General features: G+C 40.6%; 2 protein-coding genes across 5 annotated transcripts; one reads left to right on the forward strand and one right to left on the reverse strand.

Moving 5' to 3' along the window:
* Positions 1–1,416: 1,416 nt before the first annotated feature.
* KBTBD2 (kelch repeat and BTB domain containing 2) lies at positions 1,417–15,056 on the reverse strand. Of its 3 annotated transcripts, none has more exons than XM_085051378.1 (4): positions 14,919–15,056; positions 7,500–8,028; positions 4,580–4,745; positions 1,417–4,144 (listed from the first exon to the last, which is right to left on the reverse strand). In XM_085051378.1, the coding sequence occupies exons 2-4, from the start codon at positions 7,667–7,669 to the stop codon at positions 2,609–2,611; spliced, it is 1,872 nt and encodes a 623-aa protein (XP_084907504.1). In that variant the 5' UTR covers positions 7,670–8,028; positions 14,919–15,056; the 3' UTR covers positions 1,417–2,608. The 3 variants fall into 3 exon arrangements, with proteins under 3 accessions (XP_084907504.1, XP_084907506.1, XP_084907505.1); XM_085051380.1 differs by lacking the exon at positions 14,919–15,056 and adding an exon at positions 14,526–14,707; XM_085051379.1 differs by lacking the exon at positions 14,919–15,056 and adding an exon at positions 14,486–14,707.
* A 2,075-nt stretch (positions 15,057–17,131) lies between these two features.
* LOC146441297 (uncharacterized) lies at positions 17,132–25,888 on the forward strand. 2 transcript variants are annotated; one of them, XM_085051377.1, is made up of 6 exons: positions 17,132–17,365; positions 18,519–18,679; positions 19,404–21,278; positions 22,252–22,377; positions 24,270–24,395; positions 25,617–25,888. In XM_085051377.1, exons 2-6 carry the CDS (start codon positions 18,532–18,534, stop codon positions 25,652–25,654), a joined length of 2,313 nt encoding a protein of 770 aa, XP_084907503.1. In that variant the 5' UTR covers positions 17,132–17,365; positions 18,519–18,531; the 3' UTR covers positions 25,655–25,888. The 2 variants fall into 2 exon arrangements, with proteins under 2 accessions (XP_084907503.1, XP_084907502.1); XM_085051376.1 differs by lacking the exon at positions 17,132–17,365 and adding an exon at positions 17,374–17,680.
* The last annotated feature ends 1,344 nt before the right edge of the window (positions 25,889–27,232 follow it).

Consider the following 27,232-nt stretch of genomic DNA (forward strand, 5'->3'; position numbering starts at 1 on the left):
CTAGTAAGTTCACTTAATAGTAAGTATGTCTTTAGCAGTCACTGGAGAACTGTTGATCACTTGACTAGTCTTGTCTTTAAATACAATATTATTTACAGCAAATTAATTTTAAATTAGGTACTACATAATTTTGGGCCATATAAAACACAAAGCATAGAGGTAACATATAGGAAAAAAACCATAGACTAGCAGGAAGTTACATAGACTGCCTGTATTTCAAAAGATGTTCATATATGGATAAAATCAAGTTCTTCCAGGTTCTGTGAGGCAATTATGACTTAGGGCCACTGCAGTTTATTATTTCCTATTCAGTATTTATTTCCTATTCGAGTTCACTCTTTTTTGTTTTCCTTTGGTAAGAAACTACACAAAGATTTTAAATGCAAGTTGAAAGTTCTCAGTAACAGAACTAGCCCACTCTGCTCCTTCATCTGCAATGAAACAACAAAGGCTTGTCCTAAAGCCTAATGCAGCCTGGTAACAGTAGGGTGAAGAGAGAAGGAGCCATAGGACTGAGCAGCCCATCCAGGCTGGAGTTACTTGGATACAGCTCATGTTTTTGCCTGAGGTACATGATTCTCCAAATTGCATTATAAAGGAGTACTGCTGCCTTTCTTTTTATGTATGCTCCCTTGCACAGGCTTGCAACCTGAAAGCAATATAAGCAGACCTATCAGCAGGAGCCCCTGAGTCACCTCACACCTCTTATCTAAAAAACATAGGTGTTAAAAAAAAGTTTATGTAATGGTAAATGCAAACAAGTTATGTCACCTTCATAAAAAAAAAAAAAAAATTGGTAGCTTGCCATTGTTACTCTGTTACTCTGGTCCTGTAAATCCTCACATGGCACAAAATGCCAAGGCATCAGGAAGAGTTTTATATAAGGCAGCATTCTTATCTAAAGTCCCTTTTCTAGTCAAAACCTTTAATAACTGTACAAGACAAAACTTTGTAAAGCTCCTTGAGACCTAGCCCAAACAATATATAGGTGTTGTCTGTATTGAAGGTGACAGTTGTAGTTACTGTAATAAGAAACAATTAAGGAATTTGCTCTTGATTACTGAAGACTGAAAACTGGTCTGCCATCTTCTGAACTTACAGAAAATGTTCCTCCTTACCTTCTTAATGCCTGCAGTTCTTCACTTTCAAGAACGCAGAATTTATATGACTGGAGAAGTGCTGATTTACAAAAATGATAGCAGGGGATTCCAGTTCTTTGTAGTCCTTAGTTTGACTTCAATACCTAATTTTCAGCTTTTGCTGACTAGTGAGCAGAGTGAACTTAATATACTCCTCTCCAGGCTTTTTGCAGCTTAACTATTTCTATCTGCCTTCACTAAGCTACTCACAAGTGTGCATGTGGTGGGAGGCTGGCACAGCTCTATTTATTTTCAACCAAAAAGCACACTCAGGCAGTTTGATTCAGTCTTTTTTAATAAATTAATGTCATTCAAAATACAGTGCCAGAACATGATGCAGCTGAACATGCTAGTAAGGTTTGTCATGAAGCACCTGTGTTCATGGTAGGTTGGCGGCACCCCGCTACTTCTAGTGGTTCCTGGGATTAATGCCAGAGCAGCACTAGGCATCTGCTCTCCTGCACTCACAGCACAGGATATTCCTGAAGTTTGCTCCCCCCCCCCCACAAAGTAAAAAACCTGACAGCTAAGGGATATCTATACACAATCACACTACAGTAATGCTTGTTATTAAATTAACAGAAAATAAAGACCTGGTTAATCCACACTAAAACTTTGTTTTACAATGGAAAAATACATCAGCAGCAGGAAGTAATATACATGAGCCAATGTTACTGTAATACAGAATGTGGAGGCATTTACTGATTAAAGCCCCACATAGACCCGCACTATGAGGACTGGCAATTCCTATTGCAAGCCCAGCAACTTAAGTCCACACCTGGTAATCTACCAGCTGCTTGGAAGACCTGTATTCTAAATAGACAGGTATAAGTTAGTGAAAATAGAATACATGCACCTCATCATACAGCTTGACTGAACCTGCAGTCATTTTGCCCAGCATGTTGCCATACAATGGAAGATCTACCCTTCCTACCACAGGTAGATCCATGGGATTTGTTTCTTTTTCTTTTAATGGCATTACTATACCAACGTAGATATTAGTATTTAGTAAGTGCAGCACAGTCTCTTGATTAGGCCACACTGACAATTATATAACTAGCACTTAAGTAGAATATCCAGAAGTAGTTCAAATATAACTGGAAGATACTTTCAAAAGAGTTGTGACATCATCCTAGAAACAATAACTACTTTTTTTCTGAAGCTAATTTTCCTGAACCAAGACTTTATAGAACTAGAATTAATTCTTTAGACAAGTCAGATGCTTAAGCTTATGATATACATATATTTTTCTCAATTATCAGATAATAGTATTTGAGATTATGGAAGCATAATTGCTCATTTCACTAATTCATACTGAATGGCGGCAAGTGTTAAGTAGGGCATAAAAATACAACTCATGAAAGACAGCTCTGAGCTTTCTGTTCCCAGACCTGTTCTTTCACAGACATTTATTTCATTCATTATTTTATAACTGAGCACAGACTCAGTTGTGGAGTCTAATTTGGGAACTATACAGGTGGTAAAGTAACCATCTCCCCATCCAGCTCAAAGTCATCGGCTCCGTCTGGTGAGAAGAGATACGTTGGAGGTTTCCACGGGGACTCTTCAAGGCAAGATGGATACAGCTTTCCTACAGTGCACCGGAAGTCTTTTCCCAAGTCCCACAGCACACGTTCCGATATGTGCTGCCTCAGGAACCAGCGGTCGAGTTCCAGGTCATACTGATAGGTGGCATACTTGGCTCTCTCGTTCATGTGGGTCTCCCGTATAAAGACACATAAGGAATTGGAGATGACAACGGCCCTGACACACGGGTCGGAATAGCGCTTGGCAGGGATATTGGCTGCCATCCTCCATTCGTTTTTATTCACGTCATAGATCTCCACCGTTACGGAAGACCCATCCACAGTACTGCTGGGGAGCCTTATGCCAGAATTGCTGGCAATGTGCAGTCCTCCGATATAGAATATCTTATCGCCAAAAGCAGCAGCTGAAGCGAAACATCTGCTCGTTTGCCGCATAGCCATCTCCACCCAGGCGTCAGACCTGGGGAAGTAGCAGTACATCAAGTTGTGTGCCATGACGTAGATGCAGTTGTGAACTGCCACTGCCGTGCTCCACTGCCAGGCGCAAGGCAGGGGGCTGACCATGGTCCACTCGTCCTTCTCGGTGTCGTACCTCTCCACAGTCCTCCTGTTGAGCTCCCCGCCGACGCTGTCTCCCCCGATTGCATAGATGTATCCTTCACAGCACACCAGGGACGGCTTGATGCGAACAAACAGCATCGGCGTCTTGGGGAACCAAGTGTTCTGCTGCGCATCAAACCAGTAAAAGCAATTCACAGTTCTGAAGGCAGCCTGGAGTTTGCTGCTTTTACTGTGATTGGTTTTTGTGTTCTTCAGAGGAACTTGCCCACCTGCTATATAGATGTCATTATCAGGAGTTACAAGCGTCCCAACCTTATGCAAGTCAGCGGGAGGGTTGCAGAGTTTGTAAACTTTCTCTGCCTGTGGGCTATAACAGACAGAAGAGTAAAGACTACCAGGGTTTTCAGCAGCAGCTTCAATGAATATCATCATCTCCTCTTTTGTCATGCCAAGTCTGGGCTTGAAAAATTTGGGCATCGATTTGTACAGTCCTTGCACCACCACTGATTTATCATTAGGTGGCAAGCCTTGAAACCAGGCTCTCTGTGTTACTTCTGAAAGTGCATCGATTCGGATTTGGCTAAGAACAGAGGACAAATACTGCGAGCGTGATTCCGTGTTGTACTCCAGCCACAACATAGCAGCCTCACGCACTGTCTCCTCCTTTTCCACATTTAAATTGTCACTGCTTAAAATATCTATCAGTAGATCATGTGACAGTTGCATGAAAGCCTCCTGGTGGTACACAGCTGTGAACTTGTGCTCCACCATTCTTTTAGCACTCTGTTTTAACTCTTCGCAGCTGAAGAGATCAGCAAAACTTAGTAGACGCACACAATTTTCTGCATTAATTTTTTTGATTAAGTATTCTCTACATCGTTGTAACACATCATCTACCTGTAATACAAAGAAGAAACACACGAAGTATTACACATCAATTTATACTTTCATGTAGCACCAGCACATAAAAGTACCTGCATCTGGTGCTGAATAACACAGTTCAGATCTGAAATATTATGCGTACACAAAAATACAGCAGTGACTCACTCAACTGCTTCATACAGATCATGTATGCAACATGATTATGTCTGCTGGCAAAACTGATTTTCTAAATGTTAGAAGTGCACTGGTTTACTTCCAACCCTCCAAAGGGACTGTAATGCAAGGAGGGATGGCTACATGAAGCAAATTTGGCAGGCAACTGCTATCTATCCTGAGCAAACGGAACAAAAGTATTTTGAAATTACCAAAAAGGAAAGATTTTATACCAAGATAAAGAATAAAATGGTTCAGAGACTAGAAGCTGTTATTTCATCCTCCAAACATTCCTACCTGTAAGAAGCAGGCAGTTTCATAGAGCTGCTCTACTGTGCTGTCACTTATTGCCAAGTTACCCGTGTATGCATAAGTGATGATGATCTGCAGAGTGGCTGCATCCACATTCCTCAGGTGGACATGTGTTTGTTTGCTCTCACTCAGCCCACTCATGAACATTGCTCTGAGGAGAAACACACATATTAAGACAAAGATCAGCAGTGAGTAATCTTAAACAGTCACCTGTAAGCCTTTGGTGATTACACTTCTAAAGGTGAACAGTCCTTTTGCTGGCCTGTTTACAGGTGTTTGGTATTTACCGTAGGCTAACATCTACTATTTAAGATAAAACATTTGAACAGAACATTAAAAAAGTACCATCAGTGCCTTCTGTAGAAATATATTCAAGCAAACTCTCTGTGTTAATCACCAGAGAGCTCTAATGATTTTCCAATTTTAATGACGTAACTTAAACATTTTTCTATGATAGGTGATAAGAGGGAAGAAACATCCACTAGAAAATACTGATGAAACATACACGGCTAGGTTTTAGATTCTAAAACAAAAGAAGAAGATTTATATAATGGACTGAGCTAAGTAATATCAAAAAGATTGCTCCTCTGGGAGAAGAAATGGAGCATGGACTACCACTGTATGAATTATTTCTTATACACCATTCATCAAAACATGCACTAAACTTCAAATTTGCAGACAAAAATCAATAACAGAAAAACCTATCAGATCTAGTCTGGGGAAAAAAAAAAGAGCGAGTATTTCCATTACATCTTTCTGAAAAAGACTAGAAAGGCAATTTAAAAAATGGTTATTGTTTCCTTAATGCTTTACATACCTGTTGCCCATGCTGGTATTTTAATTGTAACACAGAACTAACTGAAATCTGGTACTATGAACCATGTACTTGCCAGTTTTCATAAAATAGGGGACATTGGTTTCAAGAGCTTTATATTGATTCAGGTTTGGTATTTATGGTTGTATTAAAAATTCAGCTCAAGCCTCTTTACATTTATTTGTTTTTTAGGAAACCAGGCATGGAGAAGTTAGAAGGGCCAGTGGGTAGACCTTGTAGTCCTGCCTCCAGCTGCAGAAGTGAAGGGGACATGGAGATACACTCCTTAAGCAAAGCCATTCCAGAAAGCATCTGATACCAAGACAATATCCCATCCCCATTCCTCTGTCTTCTTCTAAGCTCCTTAGCTCAGGGCAACTTGCATTTTAGGAAGGATCACTGACTAAGTGAGTATCAACTTGCTGTGCAGCTATTTAAAGGTAAACAAGAGGGTACAGAGAAAGGAGAGGAAGAGGGAGCTGTTGGATACTCTGGCTCTTGCTCACACACTGTTGAGCAGCCTGTGCTGGAGCAGGGCTGCACATCATTCAGACACAAAGATGGAAGGTAAGCTGGCTGCAATCACACACAATGGCTGGATCACACCAAAAGATGCTTTGCTTTTCTTCCCCCTCCTTCATGGCTATTAATTTTTTATAATAAAGCTAAATTTAGGAAGCTGAGCATCTTTTTGTAAACCAAAGTAGAGAAGAAAAACAGAACATGACAAAACCACAAGTTTGATACTTCTTTTAACCAGTGCCAAAACCTCATTCCATAAATAATAAACAAACACATATGAATAAGAGATTTGACTGCACATTCTGATGCAGCACACTGCGTGGACTCATGACAGCTTTCCAACCTTATGATTAACCACCCACATTAAATCTGGCTACATTTCCAGTGGCTGTTATTTTACAAACTGTTGGAACTAAGTCATCTGCACAAGGCCAATAATTATTATCTAGTGATACCACAATACTTGTTGCTAAAAATTGGATTAGATTTATCTGAATTGAAAAAAATAAACACAAAACCCAGCAGAGACAAAAATTTCTGTGAAAGTAATAAGTTAATCCTTGAACAGTTTTTTACAAGAAAGGAGCCAAAATACAGAAAACAGCTTAGATGGGTTCCACATAGTGAGCCTATCCCAGGAAAAGTAAATTTGCAAACCCTCCTGTGATTACACAGGAAACTTATAATGCCTCCACAAATGCATCAGGAAGGTAAAATATGCGTGGATGTCACCAAGACTAGTCTCAAGCTTCAAAATTCCTTCCAGACAGGCAGATTAATTATACTATGTTGCCAGCAAAAAATGATTAATCACTGCAGAAAATTCATGGTGCCTCATCATGCAGGTCTTACTATGAAGGTATTTGCAAAGAGTGGTAGTGTTTAACGTATCTTATTAATAAAAACGTTTTAAAAGACCAAAAACGGGACATTTGGAAAACAAGAGATAAAGAACAAAAAGTTTCAATAGTATCTGGGGGGAACATGAAACAAAAAAAAAAAAAGAACCCAAACCACACACAGAAAAACTCTTGCACTGCCACAACACTCAGTTGTGAAGAGTTTCTGGCTTCTTTGCTGAGAAGAGAGAACCAGATGATTCAGAAAAGAGAGCCATGAACTTTCATAGCAATCCCTACTTTTAGCAGATGCTTCTATTAAGAAACTACAGTTAAACATGACAGTGTTTAACTCAGAATCCCTGCAGCCAAGTCTCAATAATCCCTTGTTATCCTACCTTGGGAAATAAAAACAGATTAAGTATTTTAAAGATTAAGTGAAGAATAAGAAATTTACTAATTATTCAGATTCAATTAACTCCCTAAAGAAAACGAGATATCACAAGTGTGATTTTTTTTTTCCCCCCACACCTACTGTAGAAACTACAATAACTATCTCAAATAAGTCACAGGACGCTAGAAATTTTATTTTACTCTTTTGGTGTTGGGAAGTAAGGATATTTAGGTTTTTTACTTCACTGATCTTTAAGTCTCTGCAACACACTGTTGGATCAATTACTATTACACTCAAAACCAGGTACCATGGATTATGTAGCTTTTGAATACTTACCTGAAATATGAGCTGCACGTTGCAAGAACCATCTTATGGCAGGGAAATTCAGTGCCCTCCACAATCAACACTATGTCAGTTAGCAACTGCTGTTCATAGAAGAATTTTAACTGCTCCAGCAAGGATACAGCATACTCTGTATTTATCTGCCTCTCGTCCTGGGTAGACATGATTGTATTCCATTAATATTTCCAGGACCAGAGAGAAAAGTCTAGATGTCTTCACCAAAGAAAGGTCAGCTGAGTGTTTCTGAAGTAGCCAGGAAAGAAAGGGCAGGAGGTCTGTAGCCTTCAGAAGTGATACTGATAAAAAGGGCACTGTTATCTTGAACTGCTGAATCAACGTTTGAGACTTTGACCTCCTATTAGGTCATCATGCTTTGACTTGATGTCCCAATCTGTTCAGAGACTTTCAAGAGTGTCTGCAGAGCTCCCGTTGAGATCTATGACGCAGTAAATGGATAAGCAAAAGTGAAGTCTGAGGTAGGTTTCGTGGTAACATCTCGTGATCAGTGACTGCACTTGACTGACTGAAAGCAGGAAAATAAAATTGATTTACACATTAGCACATTTTGAAAAACCTTTCATAGTTACCTCTTAGATGTAATTGTCTAATAAACATTTCTAAATCAGTACTTCATTACTTGCAATAAAACCATTCTAAGAAAAAGTTCAAACAACAAAGGTATCAAACAGAAATGAAAAGCAGAGGAGTTGGTACATTAATTCTCATATGACCCAGACTCACAAATTAAAAGAATTTATTTTGTCAACAAAGCTCCTAAGGCTGGAAAGTTAAAACAAGGTTCAATAAGACTTTATTCCTCCTCAAAGAATTACCCAGATTTCCCACTGAATACACCTGTGAATTTCATTCAACCACTGATAAGATAGCCACTTTTTTCCCATTTCTACATTAAGCTGTGATTTTTTCTGCTTCTTTGTTTTTGTCTACTTAAAGTTTATCAATACCAGGCCACTAAAAATATAAATGCAGTAACTTCAACATTCCATCACTTTCCAACTGAACTTTCAACATCATCATCAACCTGTTTATTTCACCTTTGGCATTCTAGTAAAGATCAAGCAGAACTAGTGCTTAGGATTTAAAAAAAACAATTTAAAAACCCTAAACCCTTATATTTCCAATGCTTGTCTAATTCATCTCGTCCATGCAGAAGGGCTTCACCTAATAATATTTCACATTCCATTTTTTTTCCTTCTGAGTAATTTCCATAAAGCCAGGTAAGCTTCACTGTTGCAGATGGGAGAAAAGAAAAACAAGGAAATAATAGGAGCAAAGGAATGCTGGAATAGCAGGGCTCAAAACACCTACTGTGTCCATTTTCTTGTTTGGACATTTCTTCTTCCCTTAAAAATGGGGTCAGGTTTTATTTCATCTTCCAAGTGAACTCAAAAACCTAATTAAGAATGGGATAGTTGTGACAGTAAAATTACCTGCCATCATAATGGGCACCAGAGGAGCACAGCTATCAAATGCTTCCAGATTTATTTAATCTTGCATTGTTCCTCTGCATTCCAAAACTGAGGAATAACCAGGACATGTTTGTCTTACGTGTAAGATATCACTATCACTACAGTTCATGATGAACAGAGAATGCAGAAACAACTTGTGTGAAATGACATTCCTTAAATTCCACACAAAAATACAAGATTTAGTGTGAGATGAAGGTTGTAGAAATACCTGCCACCACATTGAAGATCTACTTTTTCAACACAGCCCTGCCTGTAATACAATTCAGAAACAGCTGTCTTTCAACATACACTCACTTGAAACAGATATGCTTGATTAATGCCATTTTAATTACTACTAATTTAGAGTCCCTGATCTTTTTCTTTTTCATTGATAAATATACACAAACAGGAATTGTTTAACCACAAAACAGTCAAAATGGTCAAATCCAATGCTCACTGTTGAGGTGAAGACAGTTAATTAGGGAAAGCAGAAAAGGCAGTAACATTTGGGGGAAGAAGTAGATACTACTGTGTGCTACAATAACAGATAGTAGCACAAGTCTTGACTGAAGACCTTTAAGTTTCAGGTGACCTCTAAAGCCACTAAACCATAAAGGTATCGAGGATATAGAGATACTGCTCCATCTAAAGCAATGACCTTCTCCTTCAGGTCATAGCTCCTTTCCACCAAATCAGTGTGCACCCCATCTCTGCACCACTGCCCACTCTCTCGGTACTCAGAACAGCTCACCATGCAACCCAATCCACTGACAGATTTTGCACTGAACTTTAAACAGCTACAGAGATACACAGACTTCCTAAGTGTGCTAGGCCCACAGAAATAAATAGCTTGTGGCTCTGCTGGTATCCAGAGTCTCTCTACAGCATTGTTTTTCCTGGCTTAGGAATAAAGTTTCAAGAACAATACAAGCTGGTGGACTGAGCTCTCTTTGGGCAGAGCATCAGTAATACAAAGCTTTAGCAAAAGAACTCATTGATACCATAGCTTCCTCTTCTGATGTAATTGTAAAGAATATAAATATTTCTTCAGAAACAGGAAGAAAAGAAGAAAATTAATATGCACTCATGCAGTCCTTAGGTACCAGAACCAGTCAAGGATGCCACAGAGAAATTGATATACACCTGCTAGTATGATTAAAGACATTTTTGGCAGCGTGCGGCTGACAGTCAATAACTGAAAAAGCAGACCTGTTCAGCAGAAGCCGAGTTGAAACTGTGAAATTAATTACTATAAATAACTGGAACATTTGAGTTTGACCCTCAGTAGCAGAAAAGATTGAGGAGATGACAGGAGTCCTGTTGCAGAACATTTATGTGATGTGGATCACCTTTGAACGGTACATTTACAAAGCTGGAGTCCTTGGTTTACAGGAAACCATCTGTCGTGTATTCCAGGGAAGTGCACATGGTAGGAACATGCTACGTACACGATTCCTGTTTTCCACATCCATACTGTGTTTTGCTGCCAACAATAACCGTTTGCTAAAGAACAAAGTTTTCTATTTGTCACAAAGTCAGGAGTCACATCCCATTCCCTTGTAATGGAAATAAATACGTCAAAGACCTCTGAATTTCTGGTCCAAAATTGCCATAATTTATATTGTCATTTGCCCAAGAGAAATGAATCTGTTCAAAACATTAGGATAAGTGGTAGGAACATCATTTAGTGCCTGGAAAAACATCCAAGATTACCTACCTCTCTCATACCTCTTTGGAGAGTTCAAGACAATTTTAAAGATACTCTCCTCACTTTAGAGACTGAAAAACTGAGGCATTGAAATAAAAAGCAGCTTGTCCAAAGCCATGTAGTTCCAAAGCAGAAATGTAAGAGGCTCAGCTCTTTCCAGTCCCAACCCAACAACTCTCTCACTGCACTGTGCCTGGTTGGCATACAGTTCTTGGATCAGAGATAAATGAAAAACTATGGACTTGAGAAAATGTACACAAATGCACTATTGTCTGCTGTAGTTCCAATAACTATGTAGAAGTGGACATTTCTCATTTATGGATGAAAAGATCTATGGCTGAAGTTAGCTTAATATTCTGAACTGAAATCCTGGTAGAATAAAAATAATCCCTGAATACAAGTTCTAGGAATGAGACTTTCCCCTTCAACGATGTCACCGGAGTGACCATTTTGTTCTGTGTAATTTCTTGGAAGCCAGCTATCCAAAACAGGACTGGCAGGTAGCTGCTAGAAGGCCACAGGGTGCTGCTCTGCAGATGAAACCAAGTGATCACCGGGTGATTCAAAGTACCTCCCTATCAAGCTGGAGAGCAACGTTAGGTAACGCGTTGATAAGAGGGTTTGTTTTTGAGTAATTATTCCTTTTTGCTTAAGTAATTTTAATGAGGTGGCTTGTTAACACTTGTTCATGTACTTCAAATCTGAATGAGAGCATTCAAAAAATTAGTCATCAAATGTTAATGAGTTATGGGATAGGCTATTAATTGCCTTCCTTGAATCTGTTTATTTTCTGAGGTCAGGCAAAGATTGATAAACAGAGATATATACTGCACTACATACATGGCAGTGCTAGCACTATACTTCATTGTGTAACATGGAATAGATATATTGACTATTTCTAATCTGGCAGGGGAAGATACAAGATATATAGATATAATATTCTTCAACTGGACTTATTAAAAAATTAATTTCTTTCCTCCCCAAATTATAAGAATGTCAAAAGAGATATAGGCATCTTTGGCTTTGGGTTGTTTTTTGGTTTTTTTCTTAGAGATTTTGATACTCGGAAAAGTCCTTCTCAAAATCCCATGAATTAGTCTGTCAGATTAGATGCCTAATTTCCCATTAAATGCTGGGAGACATGTAAAAGATCTGTGAAAGTGTCACAAGTTTCCATCTGCATCTTCAGCCATCTAAATACCGCTTGAATTCTAACTTCATTAACTACAGTTAACACTTTCAAAAACACACTTCATCTTCCATATGTCTGGAAGAAAAATTTTTAAAAACTGAACAACCAAAACATATATTCCTAGACATTCAATTTATTTTATCTGGCTATAACTAATTTAAAAAAACCAAAAAACAAAAAACCAACAACAAAACTTTAAATACTGCTTTTACGAAGCTTTAATCAAATTCCTATTTCCATCCAAGGGCAGTTTCATACAAATCACAAGTAAAAACACGTCTAAAGAAGTGAGTCATTCACTATTTTTAACATAATAAAAGGTCAGAATTTAGACCTGAACAACCGTAAGCCAAGCCACACAAGCCTTGGTGTGTGTGGAGATAGCAATCCTCCCAGCTAGCAACATAGTATCCAGCTCAGGCACTTCAATACCTGGTTACTATGAGTGCTATTCACAGTTACAAATCAAGGAGTTTCAAAATTACTACAGCAGCTAATAGCAAGGGGGAATGTGAGTACTAACACTGATTAGAATCAATTATGCAAATTGACACACCTAGCCAATAGATCTCAAAGATGGGAAAGATAGAAAAAAAGAAGAAAAAAGGAGTTGGAAGCTCTACATTGGTGAGTAATGTATCAGATTTGCATCCTTGGCAGTGAGAAAGAAATAGGTAATTGATGAAGCAGTTCCAGACTTGGAAGTTTTCCTCTCTTCTAAAGCCATCAAAGGTGTCTTTGATAGCACTGCAGTCCAGAAAACTGAGGACATCAAGGAGATTCTAATAAGACAACAATGTGAAATTTCACTAAACACAAGGACAGATTTAGTCTTACAATGTTATCTTGAAAATCACTACTCACTTGGAAACTACTACGATCTTCCACACATACTATGCTTGGGAGGTGAGTTACAACTTTGAGGTAGGTGAGTTTTCTGAAACTACACAGAAGCTAGAGACCAGAAGTGTCAGAATCCATGCTAACAATATGTTTGGTCACAATGCACTCCTGTTTTTCTGCTCCTAAAGGAAGTTATACACTAAAGGAAATACCGGCTCAAAAAGAAAATTAGCACATGATAAACCTACAGCTTAAATTGGCAACTGGACTTCTGCGCTGAGCACAGGTAGTTTCCATCCCCAAGGGTGTTTCTGTTTTGTGGGACGACTTGACCTGTTTTGGAAAATTAACCTTTGAAAAAAAGTGGGCCATGGACGTCTCCAGTAAGATCCAGCCATGTATTCTGTATATACAAGGTTTTTTTTTTCTCTGAACTCTAGTACATTAATGAAGCTAGTCTGTTTTATTTAGCAACTTAAATTCCAGTTTAAAATTATGTGTCATTTTCTTAAATATTCACTATATGATGCTTCACTACAAATTCAAGCATTTCTACATTAAGAAATTAATTAGTCATTAACATAGCTTAATTAATTGTCAGGTAGTTCCTGAAAGGTTAAATCATATAATGGACATCATATTCATGCATATGAAATTTATTCTCAAAGCACAACAGTCACTAAACTATGAAAGAGAAATTTAAGCATTTGCACCAATTCTGGTCTGTTTCATAATCACATGACCAAAACAAAAAAGCCTGCTTCACCAAAGAAAAAAACAACCGTCGGTCTAAAACATAGTTTAAAAATATTAAATAAGGAGCAACATCTTTTCTTCATCTTTGGTCTGTTCCTGAAAGATGATGCTTACACATCTTTGAGTATAAAGGGCCCTTTCTACTCGACACACAAAAACAATTGGGAGAGAGGTGTAACACCTATACTCAAATCATGAGACTACTTGATTTATGCATCTGAGCGTATGAAATACTAAAAATTACCTATTTCTTCAGGTACATTTCTCAGAGTATGAACAACATTGAGTGTGCATTTTAATAATCTCTTAAACACATCATTTGAACAAAATTCGTGTAGATACAGCCCTAGGTGAGCTCACAACAGCACACGGCCTTTCAGGCCCACTATGATCACAAAGAAGATGTACATGATGTAGACAAGCCAAGCTGACGCTTTGCAATAAAAACTCTAAAAATGCACATGCTAAGTACAGCACAAACGCATTTCTAAATCGTAATTAAAGTTATTTCAAAAGCAGCAGGTATTTATCCCGTTCATAGCAGAAATAATGGTAAACGCCGAAAAATCCTAGGCATGCAGATGTGCTAACTTCAAAGCTATACTGTGTGTTTATTTAGTCCAGAAAAGCTTACTAAGAATTACTAGGCTCTTCAAAGCCACATACAATCAATCACAGAAGCCCACCCTTGGTCACTGCGGGTACCCACAGTGGATACATGCACACAACTAGACACAACAGTAGGGAACGTGGGGGCAGCTACAAGAAACTGCAATGCCACTACGCTGCTGCTCTCCTCCAAGACTTCTCGGTTTGTGTCCCTCCGAGCGCTGCCACCCAAACAGCGAGGTTTGGGACATGCCCACCTGCTCAGCCCGAAGGGAGCCCCGCTGCCCACCCACCCCCCGCGCAGCTCCCGCTTGCGGGACGCGGCGATGCAGGACTAGGGGCGAAAGAACACATTTCCTCCCTCTCCCCGATGCTCAGGTGCGCCGTCCCGTCCCTCCACCGCCTTAATCCCTTTCCTGCTTTCCCCACAAGGAAGGGGGCACCTTCCCGTTCCTCCAGCACCGCCGCGCTCCGCGCTTAGGGACGATCCCGACGGCCTCTCCTCCTCCTCCCGGCTCTCCCGGGAACCGGCCCTGCCCGAGGGAGGGCAGCCGGACCGCGCTGCCACCTCCGGCGGTGCCCGGCGGGCCCGGGGCCGCGGGGCGGGAGCGGCCGCGGCGGGAGGGGGCGGGCGGGAGCCGCGCCCGCTCGGGCGGGGGGAGCGGCTGTCGCAGAGCCCCCGCGGGCCCCCCCGGACCCAGGCCCCCCGGGACGGCCGCTCCCCCCGCACGGACGGGAAAGGGCCCGGCGGCCGCGGCGCGGTGGGACGGGAGCGCGGGAGCGCCGCCACCGCCGCCATCCTTCCCCCTTCCCGCACCCCTCCGCGCCGGACAAACCTCCGACCGCCGCTTCCTCTTCTGCCTCGCCGTCCCGACCGCGGGCGGCCGGGGGGAAGCGGTGGGGGAGGAGGAGGATGCGGCGGCGGATCCGGTCTCTCTCGCAGGCTGCGGAGGCGGCGGCGGCCCCTGGGCGCGCAGGCGCTGCTGCTGCTGCCGCCGCCACCCCCCCACCTCTTCCTCCCCCTCCTCCTCCTCCTCGCCCGCCCGCCGTTACGGAGCGCCGCGCCCGCCCCGTGTGCGCATGCTCGGCGCGCGGAGCGGCGGCGCGGGGGGGCCGGCCGGGCCGCCCCCGGTTTCCTGTTCCTTCTGCCGCCCGCCAGCGCCCCCTGCCCGCCAGAGCCGGCATGCAGCGGGGCCTCCCGCGCCCTCTGCTGGGCGGAGCGGCACAGCGCCACAGGATCCGCCGGCCGGGGACAGACCGCCGAGATGGCCGAGCGCAGCCTGCGGCCAGCACCGCAGTGCCAGCCAGGCCGCGGCACTGACTGACGCGCCCAGCTTCCCTCATCACCTGCGGGACCGTCACTCCAGCACCTCCCTGGGCTGCCCGGTCCAATGTCTAATCGGCCCTTCTCTGAAGAAATTCCTCCTAATGTGCACCCTGAACCTCCCCTGGTGAAACTTGATACCGTTTGCTCTCATCCTAGCGCTGGTTGCCCGGGAGAAGAGACTGACTCCCACCTGGCTACACCCTCCTTTCGGGCAGCTGCAGAGAGCGATGAGCTCACTCCTGAGCCTCCTTTTCCTGTCAGGATGGAAGAGCATCGCTCCCTTTACTCAGTACTGAACAGCTGGGAAAGCTTGAAAATAAATGTAAACTCGGCCTTTCATTTTAGCTGGGCTAACCAATCCCAGCTCCTCCGGACTTGATGCAACCTGGAGGCCTGCGGGCTTCAGGGTTAATACCCAGCTGGGACCTGGGACCTTTCACCCTGGGACCTGCCTTTGGTCCTTCAGCCATCCTGGAATCCTGGAATGTCCTTTGGCCAAGAGTGGGTTTGCTGTCTGTAGAGCAAAGTTCACCAGAATTTTGGAGCTTACTTCAGGATGGAAGGAACTGACAGGGACACCGGAGGCTGAAGGGAGGTACAAGGGAAAGGAAAATCCCGAGAACATACACCTTTTAAAAAGCAATCCAGTGTTACTTACTTTCTTTATTTCCCTTTGGGTCGATCCACCAAGAGAAAGGCCAGAATTTTCACTTTGAAGAGGTGAAAGTAATATGGATGCAGAGCAGAGCTGTGGATTTAAAACATCCCAGACAAGTAATAGAATCATAGAATGTTAAGGGTTAAGAGGGACCCTAAAGACCATCGAGTTCCAACCCCCTGCCATAGGCAGGGACACCTTTCACTAGATCAGGTTACTCAGAGTTCAGTCCAACCTTGCCTTGAACACTTCCAGGTCTAGAGCAACCTCCTTGGGCAGCCTGTTCCAGTGTCTCACCACCCTCACAACAGAGAATTTCTTCCCAATATCTAGCCTAAATTTCCCCTCTCCCTTTGTACCCATTACTCCTGTCACCACAAGTCATACAAGAAACTGGTACACAAAGTGCAAGAGCTGCTGTCAATGGAAAGGACAAACTTTGGCTGGGGAGGTCTGCAAGGAATGGATCAGTAATCCTTCCCAGGCATTTAATAGCTTGTGTCTTGGTGTGAAGGACATGTTTAATGTGAGCATTATAGAAAGAAAAAGCTGAGAAATTTTGCAATCTTCCCAACACATGAATGCAAACAGTCTCTAAACATTCATACCCCCTTGTTTTTCCCTAATCATTAACCTGCCTGCATAATTCATGCATTGTGCTTCTGTGTCCTGCCACCTGCCCCAGTACTGATGCTCTGTCATTTGGAGACATGCAATTCTGGAGCAGCAACTCAGAGTCTCACCTCCTGTAAAGACCCAGGGCAGAGTCACATTGCAACTTCACATTTCATAAATTCCTGTGACACACAGTGGAGTACACTGTACAGGAGTAAGTTCTTCTCCTGTTCATATGGAAATACCATTACATTTGTCAGTTCCTTTAGTCATGTTAGGATGGAAGAGCATTGTTCCCTTTACTTAGTACTGAGCAACTGGTAAAGCTTGAAAATAAATATAAACTCGGCCTTACATTTTCTGATTTTTTTTTCCCTGAAAGAAGTGTCTTTAACTGCAGTTTTGATCAGAAGATTGGTAATACTTCCTTTTTTTCCCCTTAAATGTAGTTTCCAATGTTACAAAAGGGAAATACCAGATTTACTTAGAGATGCAGCTTAAACATCTGCAAGATGAGACTGCCAGCTTTCTGTACACCAGCTGAAGGCTTTTACAACTATTCCTATCCTCCTGTTTTGATTCTCCTCCCACACACTGAGGGAAAAAATTCCCGTGCCTTACTGTTAGATGAGCCTCAGGTGGGAGGAGGAGTGGACAAGTAGCAGCTGGCTGCCATAAAGACGGTGAGCAGAGGATGTGGTTACTTTCATGCTGGGCTGTAAGCAGCAGCAGCATCATGGACCTTAGTTTTTGGGGCTCTAAGGGGGCAGAAATAGCTTAATTCTTGTAGGGGGGGTTGTTTGGGTTTGTGGGTGTGTTTTTCCTTGCCTACATCACTTTCTCTAAGGTCAGAGTAATTCTTTGGCCTGGGAGAGCCTGTAGGCTTTTTGGTGCTTTTGAGAGCTACACAGGCCACCTTGGATGGAAATTGAGGAGGGCTCCAGTGTTCCTAAAGCACCCTGAAACTCTAGCCTGGACACTGTGAGATTTTGTAACAGGTATTGAATTAATTGCTTTTTTTTATTACTTTGAAGTGCTTGAGTCCTCCAAGGAGTTGAGCTTTCTGTGTTCTCTGGTTCCTTACATTCTTGCTTATAAGCTATGTGTGATAGTGTTGTACTGCTTGCAAGTGTTAGTTAGCTAAAGAAACATCTACATGTGGGAGGAAGTTCTGTTTTGTGATTTTATATGGCTCTGAATGCAAACTTACACATAGGGATTTTGGTGGGGTTGTTTTTGCTACCTATCATTTGGTTAAAGTGTAGGAAGCATGGTGTCACTGAAATACTTGGCTTACTATATTAGTTAACTGTCATTGTTTTTAAGTATAGTATAAAGTACAAATCCTGAATTAATGGAGTCTTATTGAGATGTGTAACAATATATGCATTAACATTAAGAAGTGTTTTCTTAGTGAAGCATTAAGTGTGTGATTGTGTGAAGCTTTTTTTTTTTGTGTGTGTGTGTGTGGTCTCTTGCTGGAGACTAATTCACTGAAGGCTTTTTTATTTAATTGGCTGGAATATGACTTATATGGATGTATGCATCTAAGACTACTGAAGTCCTGTAGCTCTAGAGCATGTTACAAGGTTGGCTTGAAGGACTAATACTGAGAGCTGTGTACAAAAGCTTGCTTAGCAAAGGACAACTGAAATATTTGACCTTGATAGTAATGTCAGTTTTCTACCTCCTGTTTCAAAGATAGCAGCTTTGTTTTGGAAGGATATGGCTTCTTTGGGCTGGGAGAGGAATGTCTGCTAAGTTCTGTCAGAGCATAAAAATAATTAAGTCATGCAGTTTTTTAAGTGGTTGATAATGGTCACTTATCTCTTTCAGTGTTTAAAGAAAAATGAATACTGCCTCAACTTCAGAAAGTGGATCATATTCCACAAACCACTCGAGACCCTTTTTTTATGCACAACCATCAGCACAGCAGCCTTATCCAAATCCATGGTACCTCAGTCATGCATACAGTCCATACTGTGCACCTGCTCCAGGTAAGGTAAAAAACAGCTCTCTGTGGTATCTTTGCTTAGTGAGTTACATACTTCTTTCCTCCACTCTTGCAGTATTTGTGTTAATAAGCTTCTTGGGAGTGTAAGTAATACTTAATAAATCAGATTTTTGACAACTGTAGCACTACATTAATTCTGCCTTAAATATGTAGCTTGTGTGGTGGAAAGCATCTGTTTCTGGAGAATAGAAATGAAGCAAAATATTAAGTAGTGGTCATTCAGCAGACATAGAGCTCTAGAATATGCCTAGTAATTAGTATGTGTGTGTTTATATGAATTCCATATGTGGATGCATGCTAGCTTTGGATAGATGTAAGCTTAGAAAAATTAATAAGAATATTGTTAAATATACCTTGTAAGTGCTATATCCATGTGAATTTCTATCTGGAGCTTTTTCAAAGATAGTGCTACAGAAATAATCCATAAAATAGCCCAAAAAAGTACAGAAAACTAATTGGTCAATATTCCAAGGAATGAAATCAAGCTCTGGTTAAAATGTAGATGTCCAGATAAGCTGTTCCATAACAAAGAACTCTCTCTGAACTTTTCTACCAGATTTGCTTTGAAGCATTGAAAGGTGGTGTGTATTATTTACTAATGTGTCTGATCTTGTAGCTGTCCCTGTCTATGCCAGTAACTATGATTCAGGAGGACTTATCTCAGAAAGATGACATATTTGTTATTTCTTTCTGTCACCAATATCCAGGCTTCCGAAGTGCAAATCCATATTTTCCATTTTATTCTGTTGCGCTCCATGAGTACCCTGGATTTTTTGTTCCGCAGCATCCAGTGCATGCAAGAATTAACAGAAGGCCTTATTTTAATGCTGCCCCACCTTCCCCTATGTTTTATCATGCAACAAGATTTAGACATTATAATAGCCCTGGAAAGAAAATGGAGACAAAAGAAACACAGACTGATCCTAGACAGCCTGAAAGCAAGCAAAAAAGGCATCAAGATATCCGCACAGAAATGAAAGGTTGTGATGCAGGAAATTTGGCCTGTGTTTCTCCTGGTAAAGGTACAGAGACTGAAAGTACTTCAGAGAAACAGGATTCATTTGGATCTTCCATTGTGGTAGACAGGGAGTTTCATAATAAGAACCCTGCCAGCTCTACACAGTATAGAAATCTTCCTACTGGAAGCTATGCCTTTGAGAAGGAAGAAGTGAGGATAGAATATGGAAATGGCTCTCCAGCTATTCAGCTGTGGAAGTCCTTTAAAGAAACGATCCCACTGTATGATGTGGCAAGTGGTAAACCAGTTCCAGAGAACATAGTGCCACATGACTTATTTTCTGTTAACTCATGTGAAGGCATGATATATGGCCCTCATGAAGGGGAGAAAATGGTGCCAGGAGCATCCTTAGATGAGAGAAAAGCTATCGTCAACTCCAAACAGGGTGCTGACACTGTGCAAGAGAAAGATGTCCAAAACAACGAAGTGAAACTGGATGCAGAAAAGCTGCTAAAATCCCCCCCAGGTGAAACTATGGCAGTGCAAATCACAGAGTTGGCAAGATCTGTTGGCATAGATCAACCAGTGGTAAGACAGAATGTGGTGATAGCTAAGAAATCTAGCACTAAAAGGTCTGCAGGCTCAAAAACTTCTCAAGAAGAGCCCAGCTTTACTCAACAAGCAGGACTACTTCCATCTAATATGGAGGTAATGAGTGACTTTCAGGAGAAAAAGCTGAATTCAAGTCACAGTGCAGCCAGTGAAAGTCAGCCAGATAAAAGTATTTGGTGTGACAAATCAATTGAGAAGTTTGCTCCCTCTAGCAGCTGGCTGGCTTGTTTGGACAGTATGGACACAAACTACAGTGTTTGTACACCACAAAGAAAGCATCAAAGTATTATCAGTCTTTCTTCTGATGACATGTCCTCTAGAGAGGAAGACTCATCAATTGAAAATACCCCAGTGTCTTATTTTGTCCCTGACTATGTGCTTCAGAAAAGCATGTATACCTTTCAGAAAAGTACAGAGGGCTTGGAGAAAGAGCAAGTTAAAAGTGGTGGGTCCCTTAATGCAGATGAAGGGGTAGGAAAGGAGCAGATGAACAGCTTGAATGACCAAGATGTCAACTCTTCAAACACAAAGATTAAAGAGGCTTCCAGTAAAGCCCTTTCTAGGTCCTCTAGTAGGAAAGAAATCGATTCTCTCAACAAAAATGCAACTAAGAGTTCGTCAGAAGTGGAGGACTCTGAAGAATATTCCATGAAGGGAGAAGAGGAAGAGGATGAAGATGATGATGACATGGAGGAAATTGAGTATTTCTTTCAAGAAGCCCCTTCATATGGAATTTGGAAGCCACGTAAAGGAAATTTCTACCAAGTTGGCCAGAGAGTGCTTTGGAAACCATCTAAAAATGCTATACCAGCACAATTAATTAGCTGGCCTGCTCAAGAGAAACTGAAAACTAGGAGTGGGCTTGTTGAAAGTGTTGGTGTAGTTTACAAGCCAAAGAAGAGAGAACAAGATGAAGTTGTATACAGTGACTATGGGTATTATGGAAGAAAGAGGCCTATGACAAGAAGAGAAGGACTTGAACACCAGCGAATGCTACGGAAATTCTTGGGAGGTGAGCTAATTGCTAAGGACAAAGTGCTGATTAGTAGCATATACAAAGAACACCTAATTGCAGTTTCAAATTGTGGCTTAAACTAGGGGGAGGATTAGAGCATGTTGTAGCTTCAAATTTGGCTCAGAGCCAGAAGTCCCAAAGAATACCTTTTTTGAAGCAGAAGCTTGCTCCAATTTTTACTTGTTGCATAAGGATTCTGTATTTTCACAATCAGCAGAGAATAATGCAGAGGCTTTCCTTTGTGTTAGATTTGATATACTTTCTGTCATTAGTGACAATTTATTACTTTGTAAAGCCTAAAGTAACTTGGATTATGTATTTACTGTTGCCTAGTATCTTGGGAGCTCTGCATTTAAGTTTATACAGTTTGACTCTCCTATCACAGACTAATGCTGGGTGTATTAAACAGGATTAAGTTCATTATAATCTAGTGGACATACCCTGTGTAACTTCTCTGCGGAACGGGAGTAAACTTTTTTTGTATTATAGCTGCTGCTCTCTTTTAGAAAAGAGCTTTGTTGGATTCAGAAAATCTGTGTGAAACTGTTAAATTTGACCTGGAAAAGAGCGTCTTGTTCAATTGAAGGTAGATACTGTTAGAAATTGGATTAACCTAAACTGAGAATAAGCAGAGTTATCAATTTGCAACTGGTTATGTGGTCACTTCAGTAGGTGGCAGCTGTTTAGTACAGTCTTGTATTGTAAAAAGCAACCAAAACAAGGTGATTTACTTCTAATAACAGGCTTGGTGGTGTTAACCTTTATTTTCTTTGTTCAAAATCTGTAGACTTAATGTGGCTTGTAATTTTTGTCAAGTGTGGTCTCTAGAAAACTATGTTTCTATTTCAACAGACTCCCACAATCAGATCCAGTAGCTGGCTTTGCATTCTGGCTTGTGGATCAAATAGTACACCAGCATTACCAAAACTAAATACTGACCTTGAATCAATTTTTTTTTTTTTTTAATTAGGAAGGCTGTTAAGGGATAACATGGGGATACTGCCTGAAGCGTACTGGATTAGAAGTGGTGCTAAGCCCAAATTTACCAGCCAAACACGTGGTAGTCTCTCACCTCCAGCCAAGAGCAAAGAACAAGGTATAACTTCCCCAGTGTATTTTTGTTCTTCAGGAACATTCAAAAGGATATGATAGAACATAGCAAGCATGTGACAATTGTATAAGATTTGAAAATAATAAAACTTGTTCTTGTTGCTTTGATACTGATGAAATGCCTGTCAGTCAGTACATCTCAGGTATATTTATAGCCTTCTCAAACACAAACAGGGGAATAAGGATGCATTATAGCTACTTCTGTTTCTTTTAAAGGTATTGTGATAAATCAGAGCATCAAATGCTTTGGTGTGGCCAAAGCAAAGCATTTATTGTTACTGCTATAAACTGTAATACTAATTCTTCACCCAGATAATGCTACTCTTGAGTGCATTTGCAGTGGTAGCCCCTAATCTTGATGAGTAAAATGTGTAGGTAGTGATATGTGGTAGCTACATATGCCAATGCTCAGGGAAACAGGCATGGACCAGCAGTGGCCCTGACACTGCTGAAGGATGATTAAGCGCAAATCATTGTGATCTGCTTGAGGAAAAGATGAAGGAATCAGTTATTCTAACAAAGCAAAGCTTAGATAATTTCTTAGCTCCTGAAGCAGAATGCTTTGTGGTTTGTGGGGTTTTTTTTTTTTTTTCTTTATGGTTAATGTTTACTTGGAGTTCAGCTCTGTTTTTGATGCTTTTCAAGGGCGTTTGAGTGTAGGTGCTGTTGGAACAGCTACAGAATTTTCTGTAGTGTGGGTATTGCTATTCTCCTGGGCCATGAGCTTTCAAGCATCTCACAATCAGTCTACCAAATAACGGGTGTGAGGCTATCTTCAGAACAGACTGATTTGCTTCTCCTCAGTTCACTGATAACATACATCAGCTTTCCTATATCAACAGCTCAGTAGACAGAGTGTATTCCTTAGAATGCTTTCTCTGTTTGAGAAATATGCCTTTCTGCTTGAGCATATTGGGGTTTGGGATTATTTCCCTCTTGCATTGGAGGCTTTCTGTCCACAGACTTCAGCATTGCTAGCTGGTTCTATAAAAGCTGAAAACATTTTACTTAAGCAGCACTGTTCTTGGCTCCTCTACCATAACATAAAAATGTGGTATAAAAATATGGTAACAGTTCTAAAATTATTTTGTTACCTTTAACTTTCAGCATTGTCTCTTCTACATCTTTGAAGTCATAGATGGTGTAGCATACTGAGGATGTTTGGTCCATGTGTTATTCCTTGCTAATTCTTCCTCTTTCTCCAGCCCATGTAGTTTGAAGAAGCCATCACATTCAGTGTTAGGAAGTAGGAGCTGGTGTTTCCTGAACACTGTTCATGCCACTGGATGCCTAAGAAATGCTATTAAAATGACATCCTTTTTAAAATGTTGCCTATCCTATGACTTGTTTATCAGATTAATCTTAAATTTAAGGGCCCTGCAACTTTGGGGGTTTGGCTAAACAATATATGTTTAGCTAAAGGGGGTTTGGCTAAACAAGATATGTTGCTTTAGCAGTAATATACACTAAATCTGGCTTCTTGAGCAGTGAGCTTGTGATGCATAACTTCGCAGGTCTGAAGTTTTTTGAAGACAGTGGGTGAATTGGGTCACTTGAACAGCACCAACTAGTCTTGAACACTCAAAGAGTGAGCTAAAGCAGAATTATCCAACTCGTTAGGTACTTTTTTTACTACATTAATACTTACCCAAATTATGACCCAAAATACCATGCATCCAGAATTACAGTTAGACAGTGATTAAATATTGTAGATGTGTAAGACTTGCTTGACATATGTAGTGTCAATTTTCTCTAAAAGAGGCACATAAAAGGGAGGGAGAAAGAGGAACACCATAGACCAGTTGGTGAAAGTCAAGGTTAAATTTGCCTTGAGATTATTCATTGGAGAAATAACATCAATTGTATCTTGTTATTTAGTGTGCCCACCTTTGGTTAAACCAAAGAAGAAAAGACTAGGCAAGCCACCTTCAAAACGCAGAGACACAAGACCTGAGGTGGAAGAAGTAGAAATGTTGGAGCTGCCTAAACACAGCGTACACAAAGGTTGGTATACAGTGACAAGCTACAAAAATGACTGCTACAAGCATTGTTTTCATTACTGTCTTGGGGACTAATCTTTCTCGGTTTGAACTGGAGGGATGTTGGATAGTTTGTGAAACAATACCAAATGCTATGTATGCAGATAAGGGGGAGGGGGAAGGAAGTTAAACTTTGGGCACTTAATCACCTTACTATGAATACCAGTGTAGCTTTGACCAGGTTAGGTTCCTTGCTTGATTAAGGTAAGGATGGGGGAGGAAAACCACACCAAAACACTAAACCCGTGTTAGTTTTAGTCTAATTGCTCTTCACTGTTGTGCTACCTTTTTAAAGTGCTGGGTCCTGTGTCACTTTGTAGTATATGCTTTTATTTAAGCTGCTTGTCTGTCTCAGCCCAAATACTGTAATTTGATACAACACAAATGCACACAGATAATTCTTAAGAACTCCAACTTTATGGAATAGGAACTTCTTGCTATCTTGGAGGAAGATGGGGGAAAAACAATGGAGGGGAAAATCCCATTAAGTAGACTCAGTAATAAATATGCTTTTGTGCATTTGTGTGAGTCTGAAAAGATTATAAATTGAAAAGATTCAGTAGATATAAGAAGCTACCTAAAAGATCAGACTTCATTCTGGAAAATAACAAGTTGCACAGCAAAATGAACTCAACTATTCCATCAGAAAATACATGAGTCAAAGCTAGTCTCTCATATATTAGAGAAAGGATTAGATTTTCACATTGGAAGTGTAAGGAGGGTTGGAAACAAACTTAAGCTGACGTGTCTTATTAGTAAAAACTGGTCTCAGTCCTGATGCCAGATTGTTTGAACCTTGGCTTTAAACCTTTAATTGCTGATCAGCTTCTAGTAAAAGCATCCAGGAAACTTGCATAGTCACAAAATGCTTCTTATATTTGTCCCAGAAATAGCTGGTGTTTCTTGGATATATTCAACAATGTACTTTCAAGACCACACTGAGAATGTGATATGAACTTCATGTGGAACTCTCACCTGTTAGGCTGGGATATTCTGAAGTCCAAGACGACTCATGCACAGTTTATACTTGCTAGGAAGTTGAGTACACAGTTCTAATATCAACCACCAGCGCCTGCAATAGGAAAAGGCAATTGCTGATATCTAGTCTTTCTTTAGAAGGAAACTGATGTAGTTTGGAGGTAGAATGCATAACCTTTTTTCTTTTGTTTTTCTTTTTTACCTTTAGGGCATGGAACAAGAAAGTCCCTCTACAAGAAAAGATAATTGCAAATATTGGGGCAGGAGGGGGGAAATACCAAAGGTTTATTTTGTATAAATCCAAATTTTGATTATTATTATCTTGTATACTTTGTAAGTTGCTGTGCACTCTTAAAGGGTAAGAAGTGACACTGTAAAGACTGAGGACACCATTAAAATGGAATTAAGTGTTTAACACCAAAGTCACCTTTTTATAACTAGCACTTCCACTATTTAAATAATAAATTTCATAGAATTGCACTTTGAGACTTCTTGTGTTCCATCTTTACACAGCAGCAAAAAAACTGATGGGTATGCATGTGCACCACTGCTATTACAACATGAGAGTTATTGCTGCCCTGTTCTTAAACTCTGCAGGGTTGTGAAGCCTGTTCATGTCATCTCATAGTCATATGATGTGGACATACAAAATTCTTTTCCATCAGCTGAATTTTTGGCTGGATTTGATTTTGTAAAAGTGTAAAGGATACACTGTATCAAGTTAAGTACCGATTTAACTGGATAGCTGTATCAAGTTAAGTACCAATTTAAAGTTCCAGGGCAATTCCTCAGATCTTACTCTCTTCAAATGCATGACTGAGGACTAAAACTAAAGCACTGAGTTGATTTGAAGCTTCTCTTTCCTCCCATTTTTCTCTGGAGATTTTTGAGTCCTTTATGGAGACACTGAGCTGGAGAGACAGATCTGAAAGGTGAAGCAAGTTTTTAGTGGTGTGCCCTGTTTTCTGACTTCTTTCTGATGACTTCTATTACAGTTGATACTGTCCCTGGAAGTCTCTTTATAGAACTAAGATGATAAAACTAGGTCTCTGCTGAGCTATCTTATGAGTAATGGAAACAGACTGATCTAGATGAAGTGGATAGCTCAGAAGTATGTAACTTTTTTTTTTCCATGTCTAAGAAGGCTATTGTCACTGTGAGAAGAAAAAACACGATACTGCCAATCTTGAATGATTCCCAAATAAAGCAATAGTGTGAGTGAAAAAGGTAGGAGAAAAACCCCTAAAAAACCAAAACCAAACCCCCCCAAACCAAAAAACCCACAACAAAACAAGCACCTGGTTTCCCTTAGAAAATAGTGGGGTGGATGGGCAGACAGAACTTGTTTTGCCTCTTCTCCAATGTTCTTATTCTGTCTGTGCTCTAGAGTAACTTAGATGGATGAAAGTAGCATTTCCTGTGACTGCGTTTGAGTTTTGTGCCTACCTATTACTAGTTTGACTTGTAACTGAAGTTATGCTGTTTTCCTTCTTAGTGAGGAGTACTGATGTTTCCCTATCCAACTGATCCTTATCTTTCTATTATTTTTAGTAACACCTGCTTAATTGTTAAAGTTCTGCTGTAGCTACAGCCTTTACCCCAAGCTGTTAGGGGAATGAAGCAATTGTGATGACAAGTTTTGAATTCCTTTCTACCCCAAGCAATGCAAGAAAATAAATACAATAAAAATTCTTATTTGGCTTCTGTGCTGCACAAAATCCCTGCACCAGAACCTCATGGAATAAAATGAGGAATTACTTCAAGCATGAAGATTTTTAATATCCAATTTTGCTGACAGGCTTAGCTGTATCTTTTGATGCTTAT

This window comes from Lichenostomus cassidix, chromosome 2 (genome assembly GCF_008360975.1).
Source record: "Lichenostomus cassidix isolate B80296 chromosome 2, HeHo_3.0, whole genome shotgun sequence".
NCBI lineage: Eukaryota > Metazoa > Chordata > Aves > Passeriformes > Meliphagidae > Lichenostomus > Lichenostomus cassidix.

What these genes read in the sequence shown, in the direction of transcription:
- LOC146441297 (XM_085051377.1), top strand. Translation starts at nt 18,532, where the DNA reads ATGAATACTGCCTCAACTTCAGAAAGTGGATCATATTCCACAAACCAC. An exon ending in GCTACGGAAATTCTTGGGAG is followed by an intron (nt 21,279 to 22,251) that starts GTGAGCTAATTG and finishes TTTTTTAATTAG; the next exon opens with GAAGGCTGTTAAGGGATAAC. An exon ending in AGCCAAGAGCAAAGAACAAG is followed by an intron (nt 22,378 to 24,269) that starts GTATAACTTCCC and finishes CTTGTTATTTAG; the next exon opens with TGTGCCCACCTTTGGTTAAA.
- KBTBD2 (XM_085051378.1), bottom strand. Translation starts at nt 7,669, where the DNA reads ATGTCTACCCAGGACGAGAGGCAGATAAATACAGAGTATGCTGTATCC. An exon ending in ACGTGCAGCTCATATTTCAG is followed by an intron (nt 4,746 to 7,499) that starts GTAAGTATTCAA and finishes GTTTCTCCTCAG; the next exon opens with AGCAATGTTCATGAGTGGGC. An exon ending in AAACTGCCTGCTTCTTACAG is followed by an intron (nt 4,145 to 4,579) that starts GTAGGAATGTTT and finishes TTTGTATTACAG; the next exon opens with GTAGATGATGTGTTACAACG.